At 43.0% G+C, this 27,171-nt stretch overlaps 1 protein-coding gene and 1 pseudogene across 7 annotated transcripts in view; one reads left to right on the plus strand and one right to left on the minus strand.

The window, feature by feature from the left end:
- Positions 1–1,494: 1,494 nt before the first annotated feature.
- On the minus strand, positions 1,495–2,572 carry LOC132366660 (hsc70-interacting protein-like; annotated as a pseudogene).
- Positions 2,573–19,071: 16,499 nt separating this feature from the next.
- Positions 19,072–27,171, plus strand: part of JADE1 (jade family PHD finger 1) — a 56,370-nt gene continuing 48,270 nt past the window's right edge. The window contains exon 1 of one of the 7 annotated variants that reach the window (XM_059923595.1): positions 19,072–19,261. Coding sequence is in view for 1 of the 7 variants with exons in the window: in XM_059923594.1 (XP_059779577.1) it covers positions 21,315–21,333 (19 nt within the window). In the remaining 6 variants the exon portion in view is untranslated. Of the gene's footprint in view, positions 19,262–19,485; positions 19,579–19,700; positions 19,767–20,764; positions 20,876–21,256; positions 21,334–21,837; positions 21,880–27,171 lie in introns of those variants that run through there. The other 6 variants (XM_059923599.1, XM_059923596.1, XM_059923598.1 and 3 more) reach the window with 6 other exon arrangements.

The following is a 27,171-nucleotide window of genomic DNA, read 5'->3' on the forward strand; positions in this document are numbered from 1 at the left end:
CACAAAGACCTGTATGTGAATGTGTATATAGAAAAGCAACAGGGGTTACAGTTAGGAGGATCTTTGCAGTGTCCTGGTGAAAGATGATGGCATAGTCTAGGCTAAGGAGATGGAGATGAAAAGATTGGAGATGGTGTGGAGATAGGATATGGAGATGAAGAGAAGTCAACAAATTCAGGATATATTCTGGAGGTAGAAGCTGAGGGAACCCCAATGTTGATTGTATGAGAAGAAGAGAGGAATCAAGAATGACTTTTAGGGGCTTCCCTGGTGGCGCAGTGGTTGAGAATCTGCCTGCCAATGCAGGGCACACGGGTTCGAGCCCCGGTCTGGGAAGATCCCACATGCCGTGGAGCGACTAGGCCTGTGAGCCACAATTACTGAGCATGCGCGTCTGGAGCCTGTGCTCCGCAACAAGGGAGGCCGCGATAGTGAGAGGCCCGCGTACTGCAATGAAGAGTGGCCCCTACTGCAATGAAGAGTGGCCCCCACTTGCCGCCAACTAGAGAAAGCCGTCGCACAGAAACGAAGACCCAACAGAGCCATAAATAAATAAATAAATAAATAAATAAATAAATAAAAGAATGACTTTTAGGTTTTTCGTGTAAGCATCTGGATGGGTGATGCTGTCATTTACGGAGCTGTGGAAGACTGGGATGAGTAGGCTAGGGGAGAGGAAAATCAAGAGCTCTTTTTTACCATGTTAAGTCTGAGATGTTTATTAGACTTCTTGGGTATTTTAGCAGCGGATTTCTGGAAAAGGTGCTTCCATCTTTTATTGTTAAAATATAAACGTTCAATCTGGTCCAGTGGACGATGCTGTGATGATCGGTGGCAGTAGAATGTAGTTCCTTGAATTTGTGGTAGAGTCAGGAACAGGCTTATAAGAAGCAGAATTAGATATACTTTAATGCTTCTGTATGATTGTGAACCCAACAGATAGAGAGAATAAAAAAAAATGTTGAGAAGGAGATGAAACAATAAGTAGTTTAATCCAAGCAATGGTGCAGTCACCTGACTGGAGGTTTCTAAGAACTAATCAGGCTTGAAAATTAGATAATGATATGATTTGGATTTAGGGATGTTAGTTATCTGCTGCTACATAACAAATTACCCCCAAATTTATATTAATAACAATATAAATGTTTATTATCTTACACAGTTTCTGTGGATCGGGAATTTGGGAACAGCTTAGTGAGTTTTGTTTTTTAGCAGGAAGGGCTTAATTGTTGTTGTTGTTGTTTTAATATTTTTCAGGTTTAAAAAGTATTTATAAAGCTTTTAATTCCCAGTAGGAAAATGTTATCTGAATGATTGTTCTAATAGCAAACCACTGTAAATTGTTTCAACTGCATTTGGGACAGAGGGAGAGAGATTATTTTCAAAGCACCATAGCTTTCTTCATGAGAAGGTCAGAGGTACACTGCTTTGTATTATTGCGACATCCATTAGGTGATCTTTCCTTCAGCATGGGCTTCATTTGTCAGAAGGGCCTTAGGCTTGACCTCCCAATTTGGCTGAAGATTTACTGATGAGATTCACAACCTTTGGGTTGCTCTGATATTTCAACATATTTGCCAAGTTGTGGGGCACATCCTGGAAGGCCGTCATAACTTCTGGATCCTGCATGGCCGCAAGAACCTCTGGATCACTGTTATTGAGCCCAGGCATACCCCCTGCCATTCCAGGCATTCCTCCAGGAAAATTACCAGGTGTTGGCCCAGGAAAGCCACCAGAAAAATAGCCATATTGAGTTCCTGATCATCTTCTGACTTATTCCTCCCTCTGGGCTCTCTTTTGTTCTTCCCGAGCCTTCTTAACCCTTTCTATTTTTTCTTTGATCTCTCTCTCTTCATGTTTTCACTCATACTTTCTCTGATGTTCAGCAATTTTCTGGGCCCTTGGTTGAACTTCTTTCAGCTTTGCACTAGCCTCTTCGTCATAATCCAGTTTAAAGGCGAGGGCAAGATCATGGACTGCTTCTACACAATGGCCCAGAGGTATGTGCGCTTTCCCTGCCCACTTGTAAGGCTGAGCTGAATCAGGCTTTATTTCAATATCTCTGTCACAGTCTTGGATGACAGCATTTGGCTTCTGTAATTTGATGAAGACACTGGCTCTCTTGGCATATGGAATGGCCAAGCAAGGATTCAGCCTGATGGTATCTGTGAACAAGTCAATGGCTTTCTGTAGTTCACCATCATTCAGGGCCTCAATGGCAGCCACACTTTTATCCTTTGCCTCATCCGTCATCCCCTCAGTTATCTCACCATTTTCATCTCCCATTTCTTGAGGGGGCGTCCGTGTCTGGTTCAATCGCACCTTCAATTTCTAGATCACTTTCCTCACTTGACGTTTCATCTGTCTTTATGTTTTCCTCTGCTTTCTCACTTTCTGGTTTTTCTTCCTTGGTATGTGCTGATTTAGTTTTATGAGTAGCAGGTGGTATTTTACCTCCAGTGACCTCCACCCACTCCCTCAGGAAGTGCATTTCTTCAGTGTTCAGGACACTGGCATCCTGCTTACACATTTTCATGAAGGTTCAAAGCTCGTTCACTTTGGGAAGGTCCATGGTCCGGCAAGGCTGAGGCTGAGGTCGGATTCCAGCCCAGGGCGCTAGCTCAGCGTGACTACGTAGAAGGGTGAGGCCGCTTAGTCTTGAGTCCAGGTCCCTCTTAAAGTCACAGTCAGTATGTTGACCAGGGCTACAGTTTTTGAAGGCTTGACTGGGGCTAGAGAATCTGTTTCCCAGATGGGTGATTCATACACATGGCAAGTTAATGCTGGCTGTTGGTAGGAGGACTCAGTTCCTTACCACGTAGACGGCTCCCTGGGCTGCATGAGTAGCTGGCTTCCTCCACAACAAAAAAAATCCAAGAGTGTGCAAGGTAGAAGAAGCAATGTCTTTTATGTCCTAGCTTCAGAAGTCACTCTCCATCATTTCCACAACATCCTATTGATTACAGGTCAGCCTCATTCAGAGTAGAAGTGTCTACACAGGGAAGTGACTAACAGGAGGAGAGCATCGTTGGAGGCCATTTTGGAGGCTGGTGTCAGCCCCCTCTTTAAGTTTTGTAGTTTATGATATATTAGTAGTATAAAGGGACTCATCTTCGTAGTGTTGTATGAGAAAAATTCCCCTAGATACTCGTGGCTCCAGACCTCATATGCAATTCAACCAGCTTTAGAAGATACCATCAAAAGAATTTGAGAAGATAAACGTTTTTTAAAGCAATAAGCATTTTTTAAAACATTGAGAAGGCTTACAATTAAATACAGTAGTGTTCTAAAAATCAAACACATGGTATTAGTATTTTTGTGTAAAGGAATCTGTATATTTAGTGTGTCAAGTTTTTATAATGTTTAGGAGAATATGACCTATTGGAATGACACATTGTATGTGTAATGCTTATTTAAAATGTGTAACTAAGTAATTGATTTACATTTGTGATTTTAAGTGGAAATTTTTCAAATGTAAATACACTATTAGACATTTAAAAAACTTAAAATTAACATATTTATAAGATTAATTTATTAGATATATGTGAATTACTTAAGTCCTTGGGAAGTGTTTTTTGGTTTTGGTTTTGGTTTGTTTTTTGGTCAGACAACTGAAGAACTTAAAAAAAATAAATTGAATATATTAAATTTATAAATGTAGTTAAAATATTTAAAGTAGGTTAATTAACTGAGACCAAACATTCATCAAAAGTCCCCTTAGAGGGACTTCCCTGCTGGTCCAGTGCTTAAGACTCTGCGCTCTCAATGCAGGGGGCCCTGGTTCAATCCCTGGCCAGGGAACTAGATTCCGCATGCCACAACTAAAAGAGCACGCATGCTGCAACTAAAGATCCCGCACGTCTCAACGAAGATCCTGCATGCGGCAATTAAGACCCGGCGCAGCCAAGTCAAATACAAAAATAAATATATATATTTTTAAAAAGCCCCTTTAGAAGGGGTTGTTTAAATTTAGCTATATCTATAAAATTTTATAAATTTATAAGCTTACAGGAAAATCTCCTTGGGTTTTGATTTTGTAAAGTCGAGCATTAATTTTTCAAAACCAAAGTAACTTTTGAATACTTTTCCTTGAATGCACGAAAGTTAACCTTAAGTAAATAGATCCACTTGGATGGCAGTGGGGGAAGGGGGAGAAGAGAGATTTTGGCTGATGGGCCAAGTGTTGCCTGACTAAACTTGGGCCTGACTCTTACTCCTGCCTGATGGCTGAGCTGGTCCACCAATATGAGCTCTTCCCTGCTAGGGCCAGTGGGGGAGGGGAGGAGGGCAGGGAACCAGGACTCCACCTGGATTGTCTGTTCCCCCCTCCCACCTCCTTGATCTCACTGTGCTCTGTGCATGTGATAAGTGCTGCACTAGCCTTAATACCGATTCACAGCATGATTCTCGCTCTCTCCAAAGAAGCTGAGCACATGGTATAATGGTCTTTATTAACTTGCTCTCTGATTGTCCAAGGGACTTCTAATGGACCTGCAGGACGAATTGTGGCTGTATTAAGCAGAGAGTACAATAAAAAACATCAGAGGGTCCTGGCCGTAAAAGCTGCGAATTCACCACATTGTAGTGATATGACTTATTGATATAAAACAAAAAAATAGCCAAACATTGATTAGTATGGGGTAGCACAGTCTCACATTTAGCTTTGGGTTGTAATATTGAAGTTTTTAATTTACTATAACTGAACTATGCCTGAACACCCTACCCAGCTGGGTTGTGGGCAGGAATGCTCTTAAATTTCCTATTAACTGTATTTTTGTGTCTTCCATGAAAGTTCACCTCCCAGTTCATGCTTTTTGCCGGGGATGGCATCTAGGTGCCTGAGGAGAGCCTCAGCAGTCCTGAGCGCCAGAACAGGGGCTGCTTTTTGTCACAGGATGCCCTGTTCTTCAAAATGGCACCTGTCTAGTGCCTGACCCTGCTGCCCTTCCCATGGGTTTTAGCATAGTTTCCTATTGCTGCTGTAACAAGTTATCACAGACTTGGTGGCTTAACACAACGCTTTATTCTCTCATAGTTCTGGAAGGTGTAAGTCCACTATCAAGGTATCATAACCTCCTGCTGAAGTTCCCAGGAAATACTTCCTTGACTCTTCCTAGCTTCTGGTGGCTCCTGGCAGTCCTTGGCATTCCCTGGATTGTAGCTGCATCATTCTCATTTCTACCTCCATCTTCACATGGCCATCTTCCCTCTGTATGTCCCTCTGTGTCTTCCTGTGGCCTTCTCATTAGGATGAGAAGTCAGTCATTGGGTTTAGGGCCCACACTAATCCAGCAAGATCTCATCTAAACTAATGACATCTGCAAAGACCCCATTTCCTAATAAGAAAGGTCACATTCTGAGGGTCCAGGTGGACATGGATTTGGGGAGATACTATTCAACACAGTATACCATTCAACACACAAAGGTACTGGGGCTGCAAGTTCAGGCCATGTTTAGAGCCAGGTGCTTGAGGACATGGAGCGTTGTGATGTGGAGGATGCTGGGGTTTGCTCTCCACCCAAAGGGGAGGCATCAAGTGCTCTGTGCAGGGGAGTATCATGGTCAGAGGGGCATGAAGGATTGCTTTGGTCACAGTGTGTAAAATAAATTGGAGCAGGGAGGGCTAAGGAGGAAAGAAAACCAGTTTTACCATTGGATAATCAAGTGATAGGTAATACAGCCTTGAGTCAGGATAGATGGTATAGGAAGAAGAGGAAAGGGACAAGTGGGAGACGTATCGTAAATTCAGAGTTAACCAGACTTGGCAATTAACATGTGGTGGGTGGGAGGAAGCGAGTGAAGAAAGGGAAGCGTGTAGGGGGCTGAACAATATGGGTGGTCCCTGAACATCGTTGACTGGTTGCCAAATGAGAGATAGTATTACCCAGAGGGCTGGGATTAAAGAGAAAGGCAAGGCTTGAGGATCCCACAGTGGTGGACCCCAGAGACATTATGAGTGGTTAGGGAGTTGGAAGTAGGCTCTTTCAGTTGGATTACTTCCATGAAAGGTATTCTATGTTTGTATAAGAGGATTCCATGGCATAGTCCTTACCTGCTTTTGCTTTTGGTTTTTTTTTAAATTTTTTTTAAACAAACCCAATTTTTATTTTATTTATTTAGTTATTTACTTTTGGCTGCATTGGGTCTTTGTTGCTGTGCATGGGCTTTCTCTAGTTGTGGCGAGTGGGGGCTACTCTTCGTTGCGGTGTGCGGGCTTCTCATTGCGGTGGCTTGTCTTGTTGTGGAGCACAGGCTCTAGGCATGCGGGCTTCAGTAGTTGTGGCTCTAGAGCACAGGCTCAGTAGTTGTGGCGCACGAGCTTAGTTGCTCTGCGGCATGTGGGATCTTCCCAGACCAGGGCTCGAACCCGTGTCCCCTGCATTGGCAGGTGGATTCTTAACCACTGCACCACCAGGGAAGTCCTGCTTTTGTTTTTTTTAATACTCTTTACCTACATCAGGTTCTTTGTCTGGATAATGTATCTTTAATTTTAATAGATATTGCCAGGTTACTTTCCTAAAAGGCTGTAACAATTCACTTTTTTATTGGCATTGTATGAGAGTTCCCTTTCCTCCTTATTCCCACGATTAGTAGGTATTTCACTCTTTAATTTTTTCTATTTGAAAGTATGACTTCTTTAAATGGCTGCAAAACATTCCACCATATCCATATCAACATACCGTAAAATACTTAAACATTAAAATACTTAAACATTAAAATACTTAAACATTTTCCTATTTTTGGACATTAGATTGTTTCCCATTTTTTGCTGTAATAAAATTAATAACCCAGAAATGGGCATTTTTATACATAAATCTTTGTCCATCCAATGATACTTACAATGAAACTTATAATTTGAAAGAGGATGACATAGGTATAGTTTCCTCAGGCTCTTGCTTTGTTGTTTTTCTTCCTGTGTGCCTTTCTTTTCACTGATAATATTTTAGGTGGACTGAGAGAGTTAAAAGAAAGGGAAAGGGTTAAAACAAATAGATTTTTATTCCTTATTCACTACCAAAGTGATCTGGAATTGTATTAAGCTACTATCAATTCCCTAATTTTCCTATATGCATAAATGAAGTTTCTCATTTTATGGAGGGAAGAACAAATGCATCTTAGTATCCTAGCACTGTCTATAACCTACAAAAGCAGCTTAACTTTTTATTTTCTTAGACATCGAACTTCTGAAAAGCATCAAACTTTTGTTGCCATGATGATGAAAAAAAAAGATGAGATTTAAATCTTGATACCATGAATGGTATATATTATAATATATGACTGGAAAAATAAAACAGCCTTTCTATATTCTTCTCCCTTAAATTTTAGCTATTAGAGTCAGAAGGCTTCGATTGCAGAATTCTCACTTGAGCAAGGTTTTGATATAACATTATTCATATTCTTGGCCTTGGATGCCAATTAAGTCTCTCAAGTCTAAAATTGCTTGTTTGCTTTTTAAAGAAATCTGCCCACCTTACAGACCTACAAGTTAACTAACCAGCCTGCTTTCTTTTCCCCCCAGAGGACTTTGCTCTGTTGGTTTTCTGCCAGCTCTTCCTTTCAAACTGAAATAGTTCAGTTTCTCTGTTTCTAGAACATAGAATTCATTACTCCTGGATTTTTGCCAACAATGTCCCTCTCATGTTTTTAAAACTAAGATGAATGTTACAGAGTGACCTAGTGGGCTCGACCCATGATTAGAAGTCAGTCAGTGATATATTAGATGTCTCCATGGATGCTCTGTTCTGGGTAGTGGGGCTGCTAGGGGAATGGGCCTCTGGGAGGGCGGGGAGGGCGTCCAGGGCGAAGCCTCGGGACTGGAGGGGAGAAATATGTGTGAGAGATTAGGTAAGATTTGGCTGATGTGAGGCAAGACTCAGATTCTTCCCCTGCCCTCAGGGCCCTGGTGAGTCTCTACCATAGAAAGGGCATAGTCATTAATTCCTTCTGGCCATTTAGATGGAAAACAGAAAACCAGGTGACAGAGAATATTTATAAAGGGCTCTAGGAAGAACCACTCCATTTTTTTTTTTTTTTTTTTAATCTTTCAGTTCTCCTTTTCTCTTCCTACCTCTGCAACCCTCCTTAGCCTCTTGTTTCTACTAGTATTGAAAAGGTGGGCCTTCCTGCAACAGAGCGGAAGTCTTAGGAATGTATACATCTGCACCACCTTAGGCCAGGTGAATTTTTCATTCATGTGGCTCTGCTGAATAACATAGGGAGATTTCTTTACTTTTTAGGTTACTTTCTAAGAATATGTTAGTGTTTAAATTCTTTTCCAGTTGGCTATGTATTTTAAAATTAAGCTTTTCATGTTGGGATAATTGTAGATTCACATACAGTTATAAGAAATAATGCTGGGACATCCTGTGTGCCCTTTATCCAGTATCCCACAATAGTAACATTTTGTAAAACTATAGTTCAATATTATTGTAGGATACATTCATGTATAATATCATTGGCATTGATACAATCGAGATATATAAAATTTCCATCACCAAGGATCCCTCATGTTGCCCTTTTACAGTCACATACACTTCCATGCTTCCCTAACCCCCTCATTATCCCTTGGTAATCACTAATCTATTCTCCATTTCTATAATTTTGTCATTTTAAGAATGTTATGTAAATTGAATCATACAGTATACAACCTTTCAGTATCAGCTTTTTAAACTCAGCATAAATTCTTGGAGATTTGTATATGTATCAATGGTTTTTTTTAACTGCTGAGTAATATTTCAAGGTATGGATATAGTGCAGTTTGTTTACTATTCACTCATTGAAAGACATCTGGGTTGTTTCCAGTTCTTGGCTACTATGAGTAAAGCCGCTATGAACATTTGTGTACAGGCTTTCATGTGAACATAAGTTTTCATTTCTCTAGGCTAAATGCCCAAGAGTGCAATTGCTGGGCCTTGTGGTAGTTGCATGTTTAGTCTTATAAGAAACTGCCAAACAGTTTTCAAGAGTGGCTGGACCATTTTACATTCCCACAAGCAATGTATGAGCAATCCAGTTTCTCCACATCCTTGCCAGCATTTGGTGTTGCCACTGTTTTTTTTTTTTTTTTTTTTTTTTTTTTTTTTAGCTATTCTGATAGTAGTGTAGTGATATCTCATTGTGGTTTAAATCTGCATTATTTTCCTGATGGCTAATGATGTTGAACATTTTTTCATGTGCTTATTTGCCATCTGTATTTCCTCTTTGGGAAATGTGTTCACGGTTTTTGCCCATTTTCTAATTGAATTGTTTGATTTTTAAAAATTGTTGAGTTTTGAGTGTTCTCCATATAGTCTAGATACTAGTTCTTCGTTGAATATGTGGTTTGCAAATATTTTCTCACAGTCTGTAGATTGATTTTTCATCCTCTTAACAGAGTATTTTGGAGAAAAAAATTTTTATTTTGAGAGACCCAATCTACCAATTTTTCCTTTTATGGATTCTGCTGTTGGTGCCAAGTGTAAGAACTCTTTGTCTACACCTAGATCCTGAAGATTTCTCCTATATATTTTTCTCTAGGCTTTATAATTTTACATTTTACATTTAAGTCCATGCCACATATTTTAAAGTAAGTTTTTAGTTCTCTGCTGTCTGAAATAAGCCTGAGCATGTGGAATCCGTTTTGCCCTCATTTTCTTTCTCAAGCATCTACTGAGTGCCAACTGACTCAAGTCACTGATACAATTCCTGACTGGGTACATGATCCTGACTTTGTAATGAGTTAGCTGAGTGATATGCTTAAAAGCATGAACTATGCAGGTAGACTGTTTGGGTTCAAATCCTGGTGCCACCTCTCAAAAGCTTTATGATCTTTGGCAAGTTACTTAATCCCTCTGAACATCAGTTTTTCACGTCATTCAGATCTGGGTAAAAATAATAATACCTACTTCTCAGATTTGCTGCGAGAAGAAAATGAGATATTAGGTATAAAATGCTTAGTGCAGTGCCTGGCACGTGCACAGAAAACATTCAATAATTGTTAGCTGCTCTCCTTCCTGCTCCCTGTGCAGATTCTCTAGGCACCTTCCCCAACTCAGTCTTCCCCACAGTCTCCATTTCTTTCTTTCTACCTCTCCTGGTCTTAATCATTATACTTCTTTTATGAAACCTGTTTAACCTATTTTAGCATTTAGTAGAATTTCCTATCTCCAAATTATTGTGGTATTTATATATATGGTCAGGTTACCTTTATTGTTTCATGTATGTATTATGTATCTTTCCAAATATGTATCTCTTTGAGGGCATGTTCCCAGCCCTCCATAGAGTCTAGCTCTGTGCTGGGTAACTGTCAAACACTCAGCAAGTCCCCAGTACAATGGTAGCGGTGAATCTAAATCACAACATGTTTGGGACTTCCCTGGTGGTCCAGTGGTTAAGACTCCATGCTCCCAATGCAGGGGGCACGGGTTTGATCCCTGGTCTTGGGGACCAAGATCCCGCATGCCAGTGAAATGCGGCCAAAAAAATAAATAAATTACAACGTGTTTCATTGAAAGCAATTTGGCAAAATTAATCCAAAGCCTTAAAATCTTTGACCTAGTAATTTACCTTTTCAGAATCTATCCTAAGAATGGTCAAATAGTTAAACAAAAATTTATGCATAGGAATATTTCTTACAGCCTTATTTGTAAAAGTATGGGTTAGAGAAAAACATAAATGTGTAACAATAAAGAATCAGGAATCATGCAAATTCCATTTATATGGTAGATTATTACACTGTCAATAAAATTCCATTTTCCTAATCATGGATTATAGAACTATAAGGATATAAGGATATTCACTAAAGCAGTCTATATTAGTAAAAGCATAGAAATAACCTAAACCCCCAACTATATGGATAAGTTAAATAAAATATTGTCAGAAAACAGAAATACAGTATGATCCCTTTTGTCTAAAAAATGTATGTCTATTTAGAGACACATAAATATACAAAAGACAGGAAAAATATACTCCAAAATTTTAGTGGTAATTGTCTTTGAGTAATAGCCTTTTGGTGATTTTTTGGCTTCTCTAAAATATAGTATTTAATACTTTTAGCATAAGAAAATAAGAATGAAAGTTATCTGTTTTTTAAATGGTGTTTTGGAGACTATTTAATTACACAAATATATTGATCATTCATCCATTGCATTAAAAACATTTATTAACTGCCTACCAACAGTTAGACCTAGTACTAGAAACATAACAGAGAGAACAATTGACAAAGTCCTTGAGTCACAGTCTAGTGAGGGGTACAAAAAATTACAACAGTGAGGGAGTATAGTGATAATACTGAGTGTCATAGAAGCCTAGAAAAAGGTGGGGTTAGGGAGGTAGGATAAGCCTATTTGGTAGAACTTGAGTGAATTAGAGCCAAAAGCAGGGGTGTAGATAGGGAAGAATGATCCAAGTTTAGGGTTACGCATTTTCAAAGGTTCTGAATGGAAACCGCTGAAGAAATGTGAAAAGCCATGGAGCAGGGGGAGGGTTTGGAAGGGGAACTAGCACAAGTTAAGTAACTATGTTGATCACACATTCTATCCTTAAGAGTAAACACAGAAGAAAGGGCAATTAATGGTGTTAAATGAGAATGCTAAGATCATATTTTTGCTTTAAAAGATCACACTGACTATTGAGTAGGGAATGAATTAGAGGGGGACAGGAATGGAGGCAGGGAGACAAGTTAGATGGTGGTTTAAGTCACTGAGAAGATGGTAGTGGCTGTAGGGATGGAGAGATGAAGCCTGATGTAGCTGTGACCTGGTGATAGATTGGATTGGTGGTGGTGGTGATGATGGTGGAGGAGATGTCAAAGGAAAAGCAAGAGTCAAGGATGATGTTTACTCTTGGGTTTGCAAATTGTGGATGGTGGTACCACTAATTGAGATATGGAACAGATGCGGAAGCACCAATTGGGAGGGAAAATGAGTTCACTTTGGCTACACCGAGTTTGGACTGCCTGTGGGAAGTCCAATGGGGTGTTCAGAAAGTTATTGGAGATACAAGTATAAATGTATGTTTTGGGGGGCAGTCATGAGAGTAGATGAGAACACCAAGAGATACATGTAGAATGAGAAGAGAATAGGGCTTAGGACAGAACCCTAAGGAAAACCAACATTTAAGAGACTGAAAGTGAGAAAGCAAATTGACTCAAAGCTCGTCTGGGACAGAAATTTTTTGTGTGATGTAATTTACAACTCCTTCTGGGAAGCAATTAGCATTCCTGATAAAGTGCGTGAACAGTTTTCTGACAGACTTTAATAAGACTGAGAACTCCTTCTGGGAAGCTAGGGTTACCCATCCAGCTGATTGACTAGCCTAATAATCTTTAACCAGATGTTCTTTTTTTTTGTATCCATTTCTAAACATGGCTGGTGAACCATTCCTTTTTTCTTATAAAATGTCTCAACCAAAATTACTCCTACAGTTGAATTTTCTAAAAAGCTTCTCATTTACTCAAAAACAATTTGTCTGAGGCATTGCTGTAACAAAAGAGAAAGAGGAGCCTGCAAGAGAATCAGAAGAGGCCAGAGAGAGAGAGAAACTAGAAGGGTGTTGATGTTATGTGAAAGAAGACTTTCACCAGGTGAAAGTATTTCAAGAAACAGGGCATGAACAGACAACAGTGTTAAATGTGAGTGAAAGGTCAAGTAAAACAAGGATGAGAAATTGCCCCTGATTTTAGCAGTAAGAATGTCAATGGTGATCTTGGCAAGGGCAGTTTCTCTGGGGTGATTGGGGGGCATAAGTCAGATTTCAGTAGGCTTGAGTGAGTACAGACCATTCTTTCAAAAAGTGTGACTATAAAGGGGAAGGCAGGGGAAGGGAGATTTGAGGCTGTTTCATTTTAGAGGGAGGCAGAAGTATATGAAATATGTTTAGGAAGGAGTTAGTAGCCAGAGAAGTAGAAGGTACCTGAAAGAGAAGGGCTAATCTTGAGTCAGAGACCAGAAAAAGGTGAAGCCAGTCTCAGGAGACTGAGCCCAGGTGAAGGAAGGTCACATGCCTCCCATTGTGATAGAAAAGGGGGAAGGTGAGCCTGCAGGGAAGGCAAGTTTGGTGGTAGAAGGTCAGAGGCATTCCTCTCCAGTGGCTTCTGTTACATCTGTGATGTAGAAGGCTAGGAGCTCTGCTGAAAATGCCTAGGTAAGTGGCAGGATGGCAGACTGAGGACAGGGAGAAAGTTCTGAGTAAGATCCCAGTAAGAATGGGAGATTGAGCTGTCTGGGGAAATAGTGAGTGATTTCAGGACATGGTGGAGGTGAGGATAATGAATACTTCTTGGAAACAACTGGCACAGGTCTGTGATTTTTTTCCTATGGTGCTTTGAAGTCCTGATTTAGGCATGAGGACAAGTAAACTGGACTGTTCTCAATGAAACCTCTGAAACTTTGCAGCTCCCTCTGGCCATCCTTTGAATATGACTCCTTAGTTTGGAGCCTAGGCTCTGTTTTCTTCTTACTTTATAGACACTTCCAGTTGATCTCATCCACTCCCATGGCCTCAGTTAACCTCTCTATGCTGAAGAATCCTTAACCAATATTTGCAACCCAGCCTTCCTCTAGAGCAGCAGAATCTCAACCCCATCTGCCTTGCGGGCATCTTCAGTTGGTTGTCTCCTCAAGCTGAACTCATCATATTTCCACTCTCGCATTTCCTTTCCTCAGCAATTTCCTTCCTTTCCTTTGCTCCGGGAGCCAGGGGTTTGTCGTTTTCACCACGCAAGCCTCTCAGCGCTTAGTGAATGTCTGGTGGAATTTCAAATGAATCCACTCAGTTCTCTAAGCCAGAGGCCTGGGAGTCATCTTTTAATCCCACTTCTTCACCTCTGACATCCAATCCATCACACACAAGTCGTGTCCACTACTAAATGTGCCTCATGGCAGGAAAAAGAAAAAAGTGAATTATCAAACAATTTTAACAAAGAAACTTAAGTGTTGGCTTTAACTCCTTTTCTTTGCTTCCTTAAAATTGGAACTAAACCAGTGTGTGGGGGGTGCCTCCCTCCTTGCTTTCTCTCCCCCTCTGCACCCTGCAGCCCTAGAGAAAGTGGGAGCGAGTTTTTCATTTGCTAATGATTTGGGCTCAGGTTATAATGGACCATTAAGGTGTTTTGTGGAAGAAAAGAGGAAAATGGAGCTTTCCGGTGAGGGATAAAGAGACTGTGGAGGGGCACCCCGAGACTCGAGGGAGGAGGGGCCTGGGATCTGACCCAGACTTTTCCGAGAAGGGGGTCCGAGAAGGACCCTGCGAGGGGCCCGAGTTCTCCTGACCGTGGCCGGCTCTTTGTCCGCCCCGGCTTTGCGTGCAGGGACAGGGCTTGGGCAGCTCAACCCGTTCACTGCCCAACAGGACCTTCCTTTGGTTGCCTAGACGTTGCTCCCTCCCGGGACGCCACAGGGACCCCGTAAGCCCCAGAGACACCCCTTGGGCACCTAGATGGCTGGGGGAAGCTCTCACACCCCTGCCCGGAGCAGGCGCTGAACTGGGCGTGCTAGAGACCTCCGGAGGACCGGGACAGCCTTCAGCATGCCTCCATCACAGGCTGCTTTGCTTGCTTGTCTCCCCTCCGTGATCAGGGGCTGTCCTCCACGCCTCCGTCTCTCGTCGGGTAACTGCAGAAAGCCTCCTGCCTCGTGTCTCACCTTCACCATCTGTTCCTCACACAGAAGCCAGAGGTTTTGTTTAAAAACAAAACTCCAAACAACAACACCCCACTAGACCCCCATCCTCACCCCAACCTGGCTAACACCTGTAATCTTTCAGGTGTATGCTTCCCCCGCACCCTGTAGTTAACTGTCATCACCTGTTTATGTTTTTAACTACCCTAGGAATAGACCTATTTGCCTCTTTACTTGCAACCTTGTCTCCGGTGCTTCGAATGTGGTGGATGGAAGCAAGATCTACTCAGGTGGTTCTCAAACTTGAGCGTGAATCCGAATTACCTGGAAGGCTAGTTAAAACACACATTGCTGGATCCCCCTTTCCAGTTCAGTAGGTCTGGGGCGGGGATGGAAATAATGGATTTCTGACAGGTTCTCAGGACCAGTTGCTGCTGCTGGTTGGAGATTACATTTTGAGTTACCACCGCTCTGCATCTAGTTAGAGAAGACTGGAGGGGTAGATTGGAGCGACTTTTCAGAGAAGAAGAAAGGTGGGTGGGAAACAAGCTTTGGAAGTCTTGGAGGTAGTGGCTAAAATAGAGCTATTTGAATTTGATATTAAATTTGGCAAAACTTCCCAATAGTTGACAGGTTTGAGGGAGTAACTATGAGAATACATGGTTGAAGTGGCCTGTAAATGAAGTTATGATATGCAGGCTGGCAAAGACCTGGAAAAAAATTACTTTAAAAAGTAAAATACTGAAATGATAAAGATGAAAGAAGTGAAAAGGAAGATTGTAAAATGAAATATGTACCATCATTCCAATTTTATTAAAAATGCCTAGGAAAAAACCTGAAAAGATATGGCAATGTTTATAATAGTTATCCCTATGGGTGAGTTTTATCACCTTTCTTCGCCTTTCTAAATTTCGAAAATTCTCTCCATCATCTTGTTTTCCCTTCATGACTGAGAAAAGCTTCTCCTGTTTTGAACCTCCACAGTCTTGGGCATTTCCATCTGGCTGAATTAAATTATTTCCTCTTCTGTCCCTCTGTCAGACTTATTTCTCTTTGACATCTTAAATTTTGGCAGAAGTATGAAAATCAACAAAATTAAAATAATCAAATCAAAGACAAGCAAAAGAAAACAAAGAAAAGGAAGAAAGAACCTCAAGAAGAGAAATAATTTAGTAAGTCCTGACACCAGCAAGAAACTATCTTGGTCATTGGCCTTCCAATCATTCTATATATTAGACGGTTGTAACCACCTGCCTGCCAGGCTGTTCATGACTGGTGACCTCATCGACTGGTCAGTCAGGGAGCTCTATTCCTAATCTCTTACCCATCACCTCCTGTTTCTTCTCATGGGGTCAGGCATGTGCTGAGGATGGTTCCCAACTTTACTCTTCCTGTACAGAGTTCTACCTACTTATCCCTCTTTGAATTAGATCCTCTCCCAGCCAAATAATATCACTCAAAAAAGTTATTCTTTTCTGTAATTTATTTATTAAAATTACTTTTAAAAAAAACTGCTTGACTTAAGCTCTCTTAATAAAAAGGTTTATTTGGGGCATAAATTCAAAGTTCCAAACAGTTAAAGTACATATAAACTTTTAGAACACAATCCGTTTTATCCATGAGAGCACTTGTGCACTAAAAATTGTGTATACATTATTTGTTGTTAACATATACCAGTTGGCAATGGTATTTGCCAGGAAGAATTTCTTGCTCATTTCTTTAAAGGAATGAGATATATAGGACTTTGGCATATGTATCTACTTCATTTCAAAGATGAACAATTCTGAATTTTGTGTCTATGCCTTATAATTCTTTACGTACAGAGTAGAAACAAATGAAATAACTAAACATTTACAGGTTTAATCATGTATGGTTTCAAAATCAGGAATATGAATATATATTCAAATTTTTTCTATAAAAATCTATTATTATGGAAGAAAATAATTAAACTGTATGCCTACAGCAAAATGAAAGGGATATATAAAATTTTAATTATCACCATGCACACTGATCCAACCAGGAAAGACTAGAATCTTGATATTTCAACTACAGTGACTACTCTGTACCTATTTTCTTGAATGTCCTTTTATCTCTGATAATAAAGTGTGAATTAACAGGACCATTCTAGAGACCAGGAAATGGTGATCATGAATGATTTGGTAAGTTAAGACAGTAAGTGACAGAGTAGAACCAGAAACTCATTTTTCTAATTGCCAGCTTAGTACTTCTTATTCTAGACTGTATTAAATGTGCTGCCACAAGGCAAACCATGTCATTGCTGGTCCCATTTTAGAAATAGGTTGTATAAAAGTTTCCTTTGTGGTCAGGCAAAAGACACCTATTATTTAAAAAATGTCAATGGCTGATCATTAATGACGAAATGTTTTTACACCTTGTTTATTGATTCAAGTTGTCCTCCATTTCTACAAATAATCATTACCTTCTAAGTTTGGTAAGAACAATCAGAAATTACTGAGAAAAGGGATGTTGGATATCATCTTGTCTATCATCTCAGTGGGGAAACTAAGATCCAAATAAATTTTCCAGAGTTATAGTGTGAGTTGATGGGAGTCTCCAGACTTTTAGTCCAGGGCTATTTATGGCACACGGCACTACCTCAGCAGATCAGTATTCTGAAACTGTGGCGTAACTGAGGGGATGTTCCTGGGACCATCAGTCTTGATCAACGTTATCAGTGTTGGGAGTTTGTGTGCCATTTTACCTCTTTATTTTTCTCATCCATTTATTCAATACACTTTCATTTTGTTGCCTGATGTTTCGGGAGTGGGGATAGTGAGAAAAAAACAAGTTAAAAGCTAAGTGGCAAACGTGATTTAATTTAATTTATTTTTGATTTTTATTTATTTTTTTTGCAGGGGAATGAGTGAAGTAAGGTTGGCTGGAATGTAGAAAAGTTGCAATTTTCAATGGAGAGAAGGCCAAGAAAGAGAGATGGGAGGGATGGCCTTCCTACTGCCAGGGCCTCTGCTGGGCACTTTTATGGAGTTATCTCATTCCCCTTAACACCCCTTTAGGTATAGGGCCTGTTAACCTCATTTTATTACTCATGAAGAAATTGAGGATCAGAGCAGTTTTGTAATTTACCCCACAGTCACACAGCTGATGTCAGATTCAACGCAGGGTCTGTATGGCCGCGAAGCCTGTGTCCTTTTACTTTTGCTGTAGAGTAAGTGAAAGGTGAACCAATGAAAATAACAGTAACTGCAGTGCAATATCAATAACAGTAATAATGATAGCGTAGTGCTTTACATATGTGCTCTCTTTGAATGGGATTAAGTGAGCACATGAACAGGACTGATAGGGTGTCTTCATTAGTGAAGCAGGCAAGGGAGAAAGAGGACATATACTTAAGATTTCCTTTGGTTTACTTTGCTTTCTGAAAAATAATTGGAAGGCTCAATTAGTTTTGTTTTGCCACGTTTATCAGATTATTATGTTCTTGATGTGGGTGGATGGGTTGGTGTGTGATTGTGTGAAATCAAACCTGATATATTCAGAAGAATTCTCCCAGTGGATAAATATGCCTTTGGGTTTGATATTGAATTTTGTAATTAGTGATCTCTGTTCCTGTTTACTGAATGGGATTTTTAATCTGTACCCAGGTCTTTTCCCTTCTGAAGCTGAATGTCATGTATACTCATTTCTTTTGGGGACCCACAAAAGACGTATGTTAAACTCCAATGAAAAAGTAAGTTATACTCCTAAATTAATCTCTGGTAACTAATTTTATATTAGTCTGCAGCTCCAGTTTTAGAATTAAGCCCAATTCTCATATTTGGAAGGCCATGTCCAGTTCTGTAACACTGTGTAACATAAAGGTGGTGTCAATTTATAAATAATTACTGTCTTCTAATGAATTAGTGCTCACTTACAACTATCATTTCGATACAAACTTCGGTAAAGATGGGTTCCGGCTCCAAAACTGGATTTTCTGTATTTAAAAATGTCATTCTAATTCGCAACTCCCCAAAACTGTTACTACGAAAGAACTATGCCATTCAGCCTAAAAATAAAACCTCTCACCCAAACTACACTCCTTAATAGCCACATTTTAATCTACATAATTTTAAGCTAAGTTGAAAGAATCCATTTCTAGCGCAGTGATGTCAGACAGGAGTTGGAACTGGGACAGTGTGAAGGGGATAATTTAAAAGCCCCCCCCCCCCTGCTTGGAGACACCTCAAGAATTTCTAGGCTCACAAGGGAGACGAAGGAAGAGATTTTAAAAGCTCAAGAGTGCTGCTCTCGGCAAGCCCCTGCGGACACAGGCCGAGCCGGCTGCGGCGAGGGCCGCGAAGAGTTAACAAGGGACCGAGCCCCCCTCTCCTCGGGCTCTCCGCGCGCTCCCCCCGCCCTCCTGTCCCCACCCTCTCGTTTTGGCAAGGGATTAAAGTGCTCCCCCCTGTGGCAGCAGTGACCCAGAAATGAGTTTGATTCACACAGTCCTTCCTCCATAACCAGCCAAACGCCCGTCCGAGAGTGCCTCCCTGCGCGAGCGCCGGGTGTGTGCGCGCGGGCGAGAGCAGGGGCCCGCCCGGCTCCCCGCCCGCCAGTCAGTCCGCCCGCCCGCCGCGGCCCGAACTCATGCGGCGCGGAGCGAGCGGCGAGGAGCCCAGCGCCGCGGCCGAAGCCCTCCGCAGCAGGTACGCGCGCGGGCCGCGGGGGGCGCGCGGGGAGGGCGCGCCGGGCGAGAGTCCGCGCGTGTCCGCGTGTGGGTCTGTGTGCGCGTCCCGATCCCGCGGCGGCGGCGGCGGCGGCGGCGGCGGCGGCGGCGGCGGCGGCGGCGGCGGCGGCGGCGGCGGCGGCGGCGGCGGCGGCGGCGGCGGCGGCGGCGGCGGCGGCGGCGGCGGCGGCAGGACGAGCAGAGAGGCTCAGCCATATTTGATGGTTTTGTTGCTTTGCTCGGGAGTTCTCGGGAGTAATTTAATGCCGAAGGTCGCTGCCTAGTGGAAATAATATAGTACGTCATTAATATGGCGCCAAAAGATTGGGTTCTCGATATGTAGCGAGGAGGGAGGGCACGCAGCCGCCGAGTGCAGCGTTACTATCCCACCAGTAACTTGGGCATTGCCGGGGCGGGGGCCAGAGGAGGAGGAGGAGGAGGAGAGGATGATTTTTGGATCCTGAGAATTGATCTATGTTGGATTAGTAAGTTTTATTATGATTATTTTTCAATTTTGGGGAACTGAAGACTTAGAGCTTTTTCTTCTTTTGGGTTTGTGAAGAACATGCGGTTTTCAGGCGAATCATCAATTAAAACGCGTTCAGGAGCAGAAGCCCAGTTTAGTTGGCTTTAGTTTATTAGAATTTTTTAAAAAGCCGAAGTGCATTAGGTTGCATGAAAAGTGGAAAGCATAGTAGCAAGTTGGTAGACAGATGGCAATGGCAGAACACAGGTCCATGTACATATATGAATCCAGAGTGTGTGTGACCGTGGTGGTGATGGTGGTGGTGCGGGGGGAAGGGACGACGACTGTATTTGTCCAAACATAGGTGTGTGTGTATAGGTACATCTATGTAGGGTGGCCGCAGCCTTAGCTCTTGTCACCGCGTCACCACATGTCCAAAATATTCATTGCATCAATTCAAGGGCAGTGAGGGAGGGGTGGGGGGGGGTGGAGGAACAGTTTAGCAATTAGATTCTTCCAAATTGGGTTTCCAGTGATCAGACCTTTTACTTATAACGAGACTGCCTGTGAAGTGTAAAACCCTTTATCGGTGAAATTAGGAAGGAGTTGCACTGGTAGAGCAAACTACCGATTAACCATGAACTTAAAACGGATTGCAACTTGCAACCTTTGGCACCATCTGCAAATTGTGGAGGTGGTATCGCTGGGTCTTCGCTGCCTGAAATGAACGTGCAGTGTGCACCCCGGGACTGCAAGTTGCAAAGCCCTTCAGTACACGTGTCTTGTGCCTGCGAGTGTGTATTTGTGAGTTGGGGGCTGTTGTTCTATAGCTAGCAGGCTTTCCGGGTTGTTGGCGCTGGCTTGCAAATGCGGGAGAGGGATGGAATGTGGAATGTTGACCGGGGAACCGAATCCTGTCGGAACGGTCCCATTTGCTGGAGAAATTCGATCCCTTCCACCTCCTTCCCGCTCCCCCCGCCCGCCTGCGGGCTGGAGGCGGGGCCGAGGACGCGGCTGCTGCTCAAAGTGGTGGAGCGCGGCGGCGGGAGGCAGGTGCACGGCACCCGCCAGTGGGGGTGCCTCAACTTCCGCGGGCGTTTAAATAGCAGCCTCTCTCCCCTCCCACCGGTAATAGGTGACCTGGCGGCCGAGGGCGGCGGGGGGAAGGGGACGGGGGATACCCGGGAGCGAGCCTCCGCGGCACGTGGGCAGGTGCTGGGTGGCCCTGGGGCCAACTTTTGTGGCCCGCCTTTGGCGTTGGAGGAGAGGTGGCTCCATGTGGAAATGGGGGCGGGCGGCGGCTGAGGCGCTGCTTTCTCGGCCGCGGCTGGAGCGTCACCTAACGGTCCCAGCAGAGCTGCCGGGCCCGGGGTGGGGGGCTTCGGGGGCGGGGACGCCCGGCCCACCGCGCCCGCGCCGCGGGAACCCCGCACAAAGCCCGAGGCGCGGGGGCGGCCACCGCGCTCCCGCCTGGGGAACTGCCCAAAGCCCGTCGCCGTCCCCGCGCTGATTCCGGCGGGCGGCCGCAGGCGTTTGTTTGTTGGTTCCGCGCCGCCTTCCTCGTCGGATGGCTTCCTGTGACAGAGGTGATACACAGTTTCCAGAACTGTCTGGGGGCGGGAGCGGGAGCCGAACCCTCTCCGAGCTGCTCGCGGTCGCCGCTGCTCCCGCTCCCATCTCACAACCGTTTCTCGCCGGCGCGCCCGCCCCAGCCCGAAGGTGCCGCCCGGGAGGGACTCGGGGAGGGGGACGGCGCAGCCGTTTCCAGCGGCGCAAGTGGCTTCTACACGCGAGGGAGCGTTTGATTTGCAACTGGGGCCGAGCGGATTGGTGCAGCTGGCGGCGGCGGGGCGGGAGGAGCGGCGGCGGCGGCGGCGGGGGGTGGCCACTTTCAAATGGAGAGGGCGGCGGCGGGGACGCCGCTGCGGAGGGAGCGGGGCTTGGTTGCGCCACGAGAAGGTGTCATCACTGCACCGGGGCTAATTCCGGCGGAGGTGCCGGGAGTTACTTTCCCCTCCTCCCGCGCTGTTGTTTCTGTCGCCTTGGGAGGAGGAGGAGAGAGAGGGAGGGGGCAGCGTCGCCGCGCAAACCGCGGCCTTGCGCACACCCCGGCGGGCCGCGGGAGCCGCGCGGTGCGTTCTCCGGTGCGGGGCGGCGGCCCAGTTCTCCCCTCCTCAGGATCCCCCCCCCTTCCTGGGGTCCTCAGTTTTCTCTCAACCCACCCGCACCCTACCCCCTCCCACACGGGTTCCGCATCCACGGGTCCTTCGCCCCGGGTGCTCCCTCCCCTGTCGTACACCCCCGCCCCGGCTTCCCCACCCTGGGCTCCCCCTCCCCGGCGCGCGGGGGCGGCCGTAGTCCCGGCACCCCGTGAATGCAGCGTGCAAACAAAAAAGCGGGCGATTTAAACGTGCCTTCGAAACCCGTTAGGAATGCGTCGTCACCCGGAGACCGTTTAAAAGCAGCTTGGGCTGGTTTTCTAGTAACGAGGAGGGAGGCGCCCACCTCGCTTCGGCGGCGGCGAGGGGCTGCCGCCCTCTGTTTACCACAGCCTAGGGGGAATTTAAATGTTCTTTTTGTAAAGTGATAGCTGCAGTTGAATGACTTCAGACGGCTACATTTTTAGGAAATTGCGAGAGAATCTGAAGTTTCCATTAATGGGAATGCTTAGGGGCTTCTTTCCCAAAGGTTTTTATTAGGGAACTATTTTTCCTTTTTAGAAAACCCGCTGTGAAAGGCTAGCTCTCTAGTTACCTGTAGCTCGAGGCTAATATCTTTCGAAGTTAATGAACTAGTTTTAAGATCCAGAGAAATTATTTCCCTGAAAGCTGATTTAGGTAGTGATCCACCAGTGGTTGGAGATTACTTTAGTAAGTGGTATTTGACCAAATCACAGCTAATCAAGATTTAATCGCTTTTAGGTGGAGGAAGGAAGCGTTCGGTGTAACTAGACCGTACTTCCACAGACAACACTCTTGATACAATAATGTGTGGTAGTAGAGTGGGCAACACACACTGGAGAGCTAACAGGATGTTCCGTGTGTGACACTCTAGCAGATATCTGGAACTGAGAATTCTTAGTGTTCTTTTGTCCCAAAGGTTTCAGTCTCATCTAATGTCACTTTTAAATCAGATGACTTTCGGATTGTTTGGTTATTTTGCTTTCTTAAGTTTGTGTATTTTTTATGTGTATTTGATGACCTGGCATTTTCAGCTACTTGTGTTACGCATCTCCTTTCCTCCTTACACCAGCCAGAGATAAAGGCAGTAGAACTTGAACTTGATTCCATCTTAAGGTCATAGGCTGCTTTCCAAGAAGAAAAGTTGAGTGGGTTGTCACAGAGATTTTTAACTTTTGACAAAGGTTAGATATATGTTCATTTAGAAAGAAAAAGATCACCCCCCCCCCCCCGCCCAAGTTCCTCCTCCATCACTTGACAGGTTTTCAGCCTATAAATTAGTATTTTAGTTTTATATTCGTTACGGAGGTTGAAAGAGTAGCTATAAAGGGAAAATAGTGAGAAATGATGAGTGTGCTGGAGAGACCAGGGAGAGAAACCTTTTTGGAATTTAAGAAAATGTTGTATTTTAGAAATGAACAATTGCTTAGCCCAGACACTTTGGGCAGAAGGATTAACTAAAAACAGAAACAGAACTTGGAGGACTTGGTGAGAATACAAGTAGATCTCCATGTGTTTCACCTTCATAAATACTCATTTTTGACTTCAAGGAGCCCTTAGTGGCTTAAAGTATTATTACAGAAGTGGTGTTACGTGTACATTGTTGAAAATTAGAGAAGCAAATATAAAAACACATTCCTACCACCTAGAAGTCAGCATTGTATCGTTTTCCAGATAATTGTGTACACGTATGTATGTATGTTTTAATCAGAATGAGTCATACTGTCTATACAGTTGTGTAAGGAGTTTTTGCTTTTTGGTTTTTTTTTTTTTTTCCCCTGTTAGCTAGCTTGTCTCTTATTGGGAGATATTCAGATTTCCTCACTCGGCCCCAAAATATAACAGAGCAGCTTTGTCTAAAACACTGTCCAGTCAGAGATCATTTATTGCATCTGGTTATTTCCCGTAAGTAGGTTTTAGTCTGTGTAGTAACTTTTTGACAGAACCTCTGACATTGAGGAGGCATGCCTTTGGAATTAATCATGACTGGATTTGAAAGAGTTGGAATTAAACTAGCATTTTATTGTGATTTGGAAGTCTTCAATTTGGAGATTATTTGTTTGAAAACTACTTTAAAGACATTTGCGTGATGTTTTTATCCACAGACTTGCTGGAAAAAGAATTATCAACTGTTTGTGTTCCAGTACTGAGGTGGTTAGAACAGCAAACATCAAGACATCAGGCATTGACCAAACGCTTTATCTTTAGGGTTTGTCAGGAGTGAGGAGGAGGCATATGAATGTCACAGTTCGGTTTGCTGCCTTACCTTCTGTTGGGGAAGCTCTTTCCTCATTTAGTAATACAGGGCATCTGTTACACTATTAATGGTCAGTCAGAATTTGCATTCTAAACCCAGTTTTCCCACATGGTTAATAACAGTAAGACTTATCCTCTGGAGGAAAATATGACATCTTAGCCAATATCTTGCTTTTTATTTGGATTGGCATTAAAAATTGTTCAAACAGTGGGAGTTACACCAGTTAAAGTTTTTCCTCCCCTCTTTGTCCAAGCCTGTGCTAGCTAGAACTGTCACCATGTTTAACAATACCTTAAAAAAAATTTTTTTTTTTTTTCAAATAAAGGCTGGCTTTGTTTGGAATTTGTTAGTTTCTTAGGCGGTGTCAGAAGCCTGGTAGGAACCTTAGTTGGGAAAGTTTTAGTTCCTGAGACAGTAAGTTGTTTCCTTGAACGTTTTAGTGTTCAGTCTATTTTGTCTCTTTTCAAGACCTGGCAGCACTTTATTTGGTTATGAATTAAAATTTGGACAATTAATATGTTTATTTTTGTAGTATATAATACTTCAAAAAGTTGAGACTTAATTGAAAGAGTCTTGCCATTTGCCTGGTGTACTTATACGAAAATATTGTTCTGTGATTGTGAGGGGTATATATTCTGATGTTTTCACAGTTGGTGGGCTCTGATGGAATAAGTTTACTCTGCATTCCTAATAAATGGAAGAGTGTCCCTGGAGGGCCTTTTTACCTTTGAGTGGAAGTGACATCTTGTCTTTAAGTTTAGCTAGGGTTGACTGTCATGGAACAGAGAAAATCTAGTCTAAGGATATTATTGATCGTGACTCTGGCCATGTTATTGTGGCCTGGCCTTTATCTAGCCTAGACCTTGAATGATTATTAAGGATGTCTTCCTCACCTGAAAGCAACAAAAATAGATTGCCAGAAATGGAATAGAAAGCCTAGTCTCTGGGGAAGAGACTGGGTATTTCCATTTTTGAGTCCTTTATTAACTCTAGAGCAGTGGTATATTATGTGCGCCTAACACATGTTCAAGGACCAAGCTTTTGATGAATATTCTAAAACAAGTCAGATATTAACTTTTTGCTTTTGGTTCTTCAGGTAGAGTTAAGACATAATAAGGTGACTGAGGACAGTTGAAGTAAGTTCATTTTTAAAACTTCAGGTTCTTTTGGGCTTATTTGCTGAAGGAATTAATCCACAGTTTTCTCTTGGTTGCTCTTCCAATTGGCAATAATATATACTTTTTAATATTGAGCATTTAATGTTTGCACAGGAGATTTTAATTTGAGAATTCGTGACAGCTGCTAAGAGTTTCTAAGCAGTTAAGTGAAGGTTTCATGGTTGAGGGTCCAAACTGAAGAATAAAAGAGCATTTTTTTTTTTTTCTTTTACTCCTTACTCCAGGGTAAGCAGCAAGAATTGGCAAGGTTAACAAGTTGCTGGAGTTTGAGCTACCTGGTTTGCATTTGTTTAGCACAAAGTACACTTAACATGATTTAAGGTTTTTCTTAATGACTCATGGTCATTTTTATGAGCATCAGTTATTTCAGTGTTGAAATAAAATGATGCACTTAAAGATGTGTAGGCTGAGTTCTGGTGGCTTGTAACTTTTTTAAGGTCAAGGATACTTGAGATCCAAAACCTGTGGAATCTCTCCCACAGAAACAGCGAGTTGCACCGAAATTTGCATGTCATTTCAGTGTTTGGATGAATACCTTTAAGTGCATCCTGGGATTTCAGTTTAGCATTTAAATTCTGGTGACTTCTTTTTATGATTTCTCTCTGATCCTTTTACATCGCTGTTAACCATGTATTGTGGTTAAAATGCCTGTCTAGAACAGTCATTTTTCTGCTTATTGGTCACTGACTTGAAAATCAGATAAGCGTGTTAGAAGTTTTTATAACTTAGTGTACACTGGCCCCAAGTAGGAGCCTCAGGGGTTTCCTTTGAGAAAAATTCATGGGTTTCTTGGCCTTTATTTAAGTTGCTTAGAGCACCAACGCCCCCCCCCCCCGCCCCTCCCTCTCACCCCCTTACTGCCAGTCTGTTGATTTATAGCAGGGATCAGTAAACTTTTTTAGTAAAGGGCCAGATAGCAAATATTTTAGGCTCTGTGGGCCTGAGGGTCTCTATTACAGCTGTTCAATTCTGCCATTGTTGCGAAAGCAATCAGTAGACAAGAGGTAAATGAATGAATGTGGCTGTCTCCCAATAAAACTTTATTTACAGACAGTGAAGTTTGAATTTGGTGTAATTTTCAGGTGTTCTGAAATGTTCTTTTGATGCCCTCTCCCCACACCATTTAAATATGTAAAAACCATTCTTAGCTCAGGGGCTGGACAAAAACAGGCTATGGACCCCTGATTTATAGTGATGCAGCCTTACTATACTATATGTACTTATAGTATATACCTGTAGTATAGTATAGTGATAACAGCATCACCTAGTCACCAGATTGTTTCTGCTGGGGCTGAATTCCCTTTCTGATAGGAATCTGAAATAGCAAGTTGAAATCAGAAGTTTGTTTGATAAATATGGAGGGAGTTGGCTAGTCTGAGGGCTGTGGCTCTTAACTCTTTGATTCCTGGATCCCCTTTGAAGATAGGATGTGTAATACAGGACCCTGTGTACCTAGGAAAGCACAGCTAGAGAGTCACACCCTCCAAGGGGACCAGGCCAAGAAGGGGGTATACATTATAACCTGGGGATATACATTATAACCTGGGAATATATCCAGAGGGAGATAGATCCAGAGGAAGATAACCTCTCTCCAAGTAGGGTGTATGTGTCACCAATCAGAAGTTAATGCCAGCTGCTCAGAGGACTCATACCCCTGTGATAGTGTCCAGGGAACTACTAGCACACTCGCCTTCCAGCTCTACCTTCTGTATGCTCTGCTCCACCAGGCAAAATGGCATTTGCGACCATATTCACATCAGCTTCCAGGAAACTGTGTTTTCAAGTTCCAAGTTAACAGACTGTTACTTA

The sequence above is a fragment of the Balaenoptera ricei genome, chromosome 5 (genome assembly GCF_028023285.1).
Source record: "Balaenoptera ricei isolate mBalRic1 chromosome 5, mBalRic1.hap2, whole genome shotgun sequence".
Classification (NCBI taxonomy): Eukaryota; Metazoa; Chordata; class Mammalia; order Artiodactyla; family Balaenopteridae; genus Balaenoptera; species Balaenoptera ricei.